The sequence below is a fragment of the Scyliorhinus canicula genome, chromosome 21 (genome assembly GCF_902713615.1).
Source record: "Scyliorhinus canicula chromosome 21, sScyCan1.1, whole genome shotgun sequence".
NCBI classification, from domain to species: domain Eukaryota; kingdom Metazoa; phylum Chordata; class Chondrichthyes; order Carcharhiniformes; family Scyliorhinidae; genus Scyliorhinus; species Scyliorhinus canicula.
In genome coordinates this window covers 5,381,436-5,388,655 of record NC_052166.1, presented here as the reverse complement: position 1 = coordinate 5,388,655, position 7,220 = coordinate 5,381,436, and the positions used below count along the sequence as shown (strand labels likewise).

At 54.6% G+C, this 7,220-nt stretch overlaps 1 protein-coding gene across 1 annotated transcript in view; it reads right to left on the bottom strand.

Moving 5' to 3' along the window:
- The window catches only part of LOC119955811 (plexin A3-like), a 91,463-nt gene that overhangs the window by 64,474 nt on the left and 19,769 nt on the right, over positions 1-7,220 (bottom strand). The window contains 1 exon segment of the mRNA XM_038782402.1: positions 3,408-3,634. Coding sequence (XP_038638330.1) covers positions 3,408-3,634 — 227 coding nt within the window.

The window sequence follows — 7,220 nt, the reverse complement described above, 5'->3', positions numbered from 1 at the left end:
TTAACGCCAACTCTCAATCTCCTGCCAGACTGAAGTGAAGTCAGTACAATGGCCCCGCAGTCCTGGCAATGGGCCCAGGCAGCCTGATCGCAATTTAATTTCCTCGAGTCTATTATGCCTCAGCCATGGTCTGCCGGGGCCACAGTCAGCATTTTAATTACGGGAAATGGTCGCCTTGCCAAAGAAACATTACACCCTTTTCTTCGAGATAGCGGGTAGCACAGAATGCAGGGAACTCCGAGAGTGTCAGGGTATGTGTGAGAGAGAGGAGACTGAGGCGACGAGACTGAGAGAGGGCGGCACGGCGGCGCAGTGGTTAGCACTGCTGCCTCACGTGCCGTGGACCCGGGTTCGATCCCGGCCCCGGGTCACTGTCCGGGTGGAGTTTGCACATTCTCCCCCCCCCCCCCCCGTGTCTGCGTGGGTGTCACCCCCCCCCACAACTCAAAAAGATGTGCAGGGTAGGGGGATTGGCCTACGCTAAATTGGAAAGAGAATGAATTGGGCACTTTAAATGAAAGGAAAAAAAGTGAGAGAGAGAGGAAGAAGGTGAGAGAGTCCGGGACAGAGAGAGAGAGAGGGAGATGATAGGCAGAAAGAGAGAAGGGAAGAGGGAGAGAGAGTTGGGGGACAGAGATGATGGAACCATCAATCCACTAGACACGTGCTTAAAGATATGGACAGCGGTTTTAATCTACTTGCAACAGAGCCAGCCTGTTCCACGTTGAACTCTCGATGAACTGAACGACTGGCTCTGAGCATTGGTATTTATACAGCAGTCCAGGGGGAGGAGTCGTGGGCGGAGCCAAGGGTGGAGCCCTGTACAAACTCCTAAGCATTCCCAGCGCTACTCCCCCTAGTGGTCGGGCAACACAACGCAACTGCGCTCATCAATGCATGGTCTCATGTATATACAATACAGTGTGAATTACGGAGTTACATTCACCACAAGAGAGAAGGACTGAGAGAAGTGGAAGAGAGAGAGAAAGAGGTGGGGGGTGGGGGAAGAGAAATTAAGAGGTGGAAGAGAGAGTGGAGGGAGAGAAATAAAGAGACGAGAGAGAGGAAGGGTGAGAGAGAAAGTAGCAGTGGGAGAGAGGGAGAGGAGAGGGAGACATCAGGCAGGGACCCTGAATCAATGGGGTCAAGGGTGGGAGGTGCGGACAGAGAGGGAGGCTAGATGGACAGAGAGGGGATGAGAGAGAGAGAGAGAGGGGGAGGGGAAGTTTGAAGCAGGGTTGAGGAGATCAAGGCCGTGTTGGAGGATAAGGTGCTGAGAGAGAGTTAGAGAAAAACGAGAGGAAATACTTCAATAATGTTTCAATTATGCAGGGGAAAGAGACACTTGGCGAGGCGAATTGGACAGCCAGCAGAAACAGAATGGGCCAAATGGCCTACTGCTTTGCCAATTTGTTGGATTTGTATGAATCCGTTGATCGGCGCAAAGCGTTTATTGCCCATCCCTAATTAGCCACTCGAGAAGGTGCTGGCTGAGCGGCCATCTTGAACGGCTGCAGTCCCCGTGAGGTGTAGGTACACCCACAGTGCTGTTAGGGAGGGAGTCCCAGGAGGGGGCAGAGGGGGACATGCAGGCGGTGGAAGTTCCCCATGGCGTCCTCTGCACTCGTCCTTCCGGAGGGGGAGGTGGCGGGTTTGGAAAGTCCTTTCTAGCCGTTCCAAATAATTTCAAATGTTTTTGCCAAGGCAATGGGCAAATAATCCCAAAAATGTTCATTTCTGTCCAAAAATTCAAGTCAACTGCCGATGATAATGTGAGGAGAGAACGTGTTTAATCTCACCGTACATTTGGAGGCAGAGATGGAAAACCCAACAGATCAAAACCCTCCCCATCTCTGTAACCTCCTCCAGCCCCCGACAACCCTCCCTATCTCTGTAACCTCCTCCAGCCCCTACAACTCTCCCTATCTCTGTAACCTCCTCCAGCCCCTACAACTCTCCCTATCTCTGTAACCTCCTCCAGCCCCTACAACTCTCCCTATCTCTGTAACCTCCTCCAACCGACTACAACCCTCCCCGATCTCTGTAACCTCCTCCAGCCCCTACAGCCCTCCCATCTCTGTAACCTCCTCCAGCCCCGACAACCCTCCCCATCTCTGTAACCTCCTCCAGCCCCTACACCCCTCCCTATCTCTGTAACCTCCTCCAGCCCCTACAACCCTCCCTATCTCTGTAACCTCCTCCAGCCCTATAACCCTCCCTATCTCTGTAACCTCCTCCAGCCCCTACAACCCTCCCTATCTCTGTAACCTCCTCCAGCCCCTACAACCCTCCCTATCTCTGTAACCTCCTCCAGCCCCTACAGCCCTCCCTATCTCTGTAACGTCCTCCAGTCCCTACAACCCTCCCTATCTCTGTAACCTCCTCCAACCCCCTACAACCGTCCCTATCTCTGTAACCTCCTCCAGCCCCTACAACCCTCCCTATCTCTGTAACCTCCTCCAGCCCCTACAACCCTCCCTATCTCTGTAACCGCCTCCAGCCCCTACAACCCTCCCTATCTCTGTAACCCCCTCCAGCCCCGACAACCCTCCCTATCTCTGTAACCTTCTCCAGTCCCTACAACCCTCCCTATCTCTGTAACCTCCTCCAACCGACTACAACCCTCCCGATCTCTGTAACCTCCTCCAGCCCCTACATCCCTCCCTATCTCTGTAACCTCCTCCAACCCCTACAACCCTCCCTATCTCGTAACCTCCTCCAGCCCCTACAACCCTCCCTATCTCTGTAACCTCCTCCAGCCCCTACAACCCTCCCTATCTCTGTAACCGCCTCCAGCCCCTACAACCCTCCCTATCTCTGTAACCCCCTCCAGCCCCGACAACCCTCCCTATCTCTGTAACCCCCTCCAGACCAACAAAACCCTCCCTATCTCTGTAACCTCCGACAGCCCCTACAACCCTCCCTATCTGTGTAACCTCCGACAGCCCTCCAAGATCTCTACGCTCCTCCAATTCCTGCCGCTCGTGCGTTTCCCGATACCCATCGCCCCACCGTGGCCGCGCCGTCAGCTGCCCGGGGCGGGGTGAGGGTGGGGTGGTAGGCTCGCCTGCGCTCTAGAATTTGCTCCCTAAACCTCTCTGCCCTACTCTCTCTCTCTCTCTGTTCCCCTCATTCTCTCTCCCTCACTCTCCCTCTGTCTCTCACTCTCTCCTTTAAGAAGTTCCTTAAAGTTGACTGCTTTGACCGAGTCTCTGGTGGCCTGTCCCTAATGTTACCGCCTGTGCCTCGGGGTCAGATTCAGTTGTTAAATAGCTCTCCTGATGTTACAGGTACCGAAAGCAGGAGCCCACTTCCCGCTGTACAAAATGCACGAGATACCCCACGGCTCTCAAACACCTGTTTTGCACACACTCGGGCTGCGTGACCCCCTTTCTGCCCTGAAACCGAGAGACTATTTGCTCGGCCACGCTGCCACCAGGTCGCGTCTCACCTTCTTCAGGTAACCAGCCTTCGTCCCGATGAAGACCACGGTGTGCTCGTTATAATTGTACGTGGCCACAGCTGTCATCCTGTCCGTCTTGTCCTGGAACAACGGGACCCCTTCCACCGGCCGGGTGCCCCCCAGGGGCTGGTTGAAGTCTTGGCCGCAGAAATCGTCCTCGATTTTCAGAGGCTGTGGGACGGAAAGAAGAGAGAAGGAAGGTTACTTTTCTTGGTTCTTTCCAGAAGTGCCGAAGGTTTTAGTTCAGGCGGGCAGCATGGTCGGCACAGGCTTGGAGGGCCGAAGGGCCTGTTCCTGTGCTGCACTTTTCTTTGTTCTTTGTTGCCGGGGCGATGCATCCATGGATGCTCGAAGCCACCTGCAGTCAAATAGCTCAGCCCCCAACTCCCCGACTCCTCGCGTGCCATCGAGGTGGGTGTTTCCACCCATCACCCTCTTCTTAGCTCACTGACAGCGTGGCCATTCGACTACCGGGGCATCGCAGGGCAGTTCCATCTGAGACAGGCATGGGTGGGGTGGGTCAATGGGTTGGGGAACGTGGGGGGGGAAGGTGGTCACTAAATGCTGCTGGAGAGTAATTGGTCGCTTGTTCACAAACGTACCACATCCAACGGTGCTGCCCCCCCCCCCCTCCAATGCCAAATGTAGCCACCACCCCCCACCAAACCACCAGGAGACTGCCAATCCTGTCATTCTAAATCATTGTGCCACGGGGATTGGGGGAGGGGGGGGCTGGTATTGGGCGGTTTGGGGAATGTCAGAAAGGCTGCCATGTTCAGGGGTCTGGGCAGCGACTGTGTAGAGAGAGATGGAGAGGTGAGGTGAAGGACTGCAGGACAAGGATCTGGACGGTCTGTTTCTGTGGACACTGCTGGCCTTCTGTGGTGAGTGAGCAGTTTGAGCGTCAGTCAGACTCGGCTATTTCAACGCTCTGTAGGTCTCCCATCTCACACGCTCCGGAAATGTCCACTCAACCCCCAGCTCACTCCACATCCCCGACACTCACTGGTCTACACTACCTCCAGCTCTGGCAACGCCCCCATTATAACAACTCCCATCCCCCTCTTCTAATCACTCCCACCGAAATCACCTCCAGCCCCCAGAACACTCTTAATCTCTGTAACCTCTTCCAGCTCTCTACAAATCTCCCTATCTCTGTAACCTCGACAAGAACGGTGGCACAGTGGGTTAGCACTGCTCCCTCACGGCGTTGAGGTCCCAGGTTCGATCCCGGCTCTGGGTCACTGTCCGTGTGGAGTTTGCACATTCTCCCCGTGTTTGCGTGGGTTTTGCCCCCACAACCCAAAGATGTACAGGGTAGGTGGGTTGGCCGCGCTAAATTGCCCCTTAATTGGGAAAAAAATGAATTGGGTACTCTAAATTTATTTTTTTTAAATCTCTGTAACCTCCTCCAGCCCCCACAACCCTTCCTATCTCTGTAACCTGCTCCAGCCCCTACATACCTCCCTATCTTTAACCTCCTCCAGCCCCTACATCCCTCCCTATCTCTGTAACCTGCTCCAGCCCCTACATCCCTCCCTATCAGTGTAACCTCCTCCAGTCACCACAACCATCCCTATCTCTGTAACCTCCTCCAGCCCCTACAACCCTCCCTATCTCTGTAACCTCCTCCAGCCCCTACAACCCTCCCTATCTCTGTAACCTCCTCCACCCCTACAACCCTCCCTATCTCTGTAACCTCCTCCAGCCCCGACAACCCTCCCTATCTCTGTAACCTCCTCCAGCCCCGACAACCCTCCCTATCTCTCTGTAACCTCCTCCAGCCCCTGCAACCCTCCCTATCTCTGTAACCTCCTCCAGCCCCTACAACCCTCCCTATCTCTGTAACCTCCTCCAGCCCCTACCACCCTCCCTATCTCTGTAACCTCCTCCAGCCCTGTAACCCTCCCTATCTCTGTAACCTCCTCCAGCCCAACAACCCTCCCTATCTCTGTAACCTCCTCCAGCCCCTACAACCCTCCCTATCTGTGGTAAATTCGGGGGGGGTCCGAAGCTCCCGCCCGAAACCTCTCTCTCTATCTCCCTGTCTCACTCTCTGTATCTCTCTACCTCCCTGTCTCACTCTCTCAGTCTCTCTATCTCCCTGTCTCCCTCTCTCACTCTTTGTCTGTCCCTCTTTCTCTGTCTCGCTCTCTCTCTTTCTCTCTCTGTGTTTCTGTCTCTCTCTCTCTCTCTCTCTCTCTCTGTCTCTTTCTCTGACTCTCTCTGTGTCTCTCTCTGTGTTTCTGTCTCTCTCTCTCTCTCTTTGTCTCTCTCTCTCTGTCTTTCTCTCTGACTCTCTATCTCTCTGTCTGTCGCTCTCTCTCTGTCTCTGTCTCTCTCTCTCTCTCTCTCTCTCTCTCGGTTTCTGTCTCTCTGTCTCTCTCTCTCTCTCTGTCTCTTTCTCTCTCTGTCTCTCCCTCTCTCTCTCTGTGTTTCTGTCTCTCTCTCTCTGTGTTTCTGTGTTTCTGTCTCTCTCTCTCTCTCTGTCTCTCCCTCTCTCTCTCTGTGTGTTTCTGTCTCTCTTTGTCTCTCTCTCTCTGTCTGTCTCTCCCTCTCTCTCTCTCTGTGTTTCTGTCTCTGTCTCTCTCTCTGTGTGCCTCTCTCTCTCTCTCTCTCTCTCTCTCTGTCTGCCTCTCTCTCTCTCTGTCTCTCCCTCTGTGTTTCTGTCTCTCTCTGTCTCGCTCTTCACCTTTAGGACGTTCTGTAAAAACCAACCACTTTTTAAAAATAAATTTAGAGTACCCAATTCTTTTTTTTAACCAATTAAGGGGCAATTTAGCGTGGCCAATCCACCTCCCGTGCTCATTTATTTTTGGGTTGTGGGTGAGATCCACGCAGACACGGGGAGAATGTGCAAACTCCACACTGTCAGCGACCTCGGGCCGGGATCGAACTGGGACCTTGGCTCTGTGAGGCAGCAGTGCTAACCACTGCGCCACCGCGCTGCCCAAAAAAAAAAACGACCACTTTGTCCGAGCTTTCGTCACCTGTCCCCTGAAGTCTCCTTCCGTGGCTCGGGCTCGAAATCTGTCAGATTTACGGCTGCTGCCATACATTGGGCGATAGAAACGCGGGTAGTTGCTGTAACGCCAGCGGCCTCGAGCTGGCCACACGCACGGTTCGCAGGCTGGGCAGACGGAGGAGGGGAGTCACTTGGAATGTGGAATGAGCGGGGCGCCCGGGACCGGAAGATGCGAAATGGGGGTCCCGGGGGGGGGAGCGGGGAGGGGACGGGACGGACTGACAGGGATGGATTAGGTTGAGTGACCGGAGGAGGCGGGGAACCTTTCCCCCTCGGAAGGGGTGGAGGACGAGGGAGGAAGATGCAATTGGGGGGGGGGGGGGGGGGGGGGGGGCTCACAGGGCATACAACTGAACTCAAGTGACGGAATCGACACCCAGTGATTGGGCGCCAGAGAAACAGCGGGGTGGCGGGGGGAGGGGGGGCATCACTTGATTCCGGGAATGTCGCGCTGAGTCCCTTGGCATCAACGGTGGCTCATTTCACGTGAAAAGATTTCGAGGTGGCTCTGAATCTTCCAGCAACCAACACTAACAAATCCAGGAGTTATCAGTGCCTCTTCCATTCCCCCCCCAGGAGCTCTTATCTCCGGCTCGGAGATAACGATGGTTTATTTGATGGGTCTCGCGGGAGGCTGGGCAGACTGAGCACTTGCTGCATTATCTGCGCAGGGGCCTGTGTGTGTGTCGACTCAATGCTCTTTATGTACAATTCATCAACAGACCAATCTGT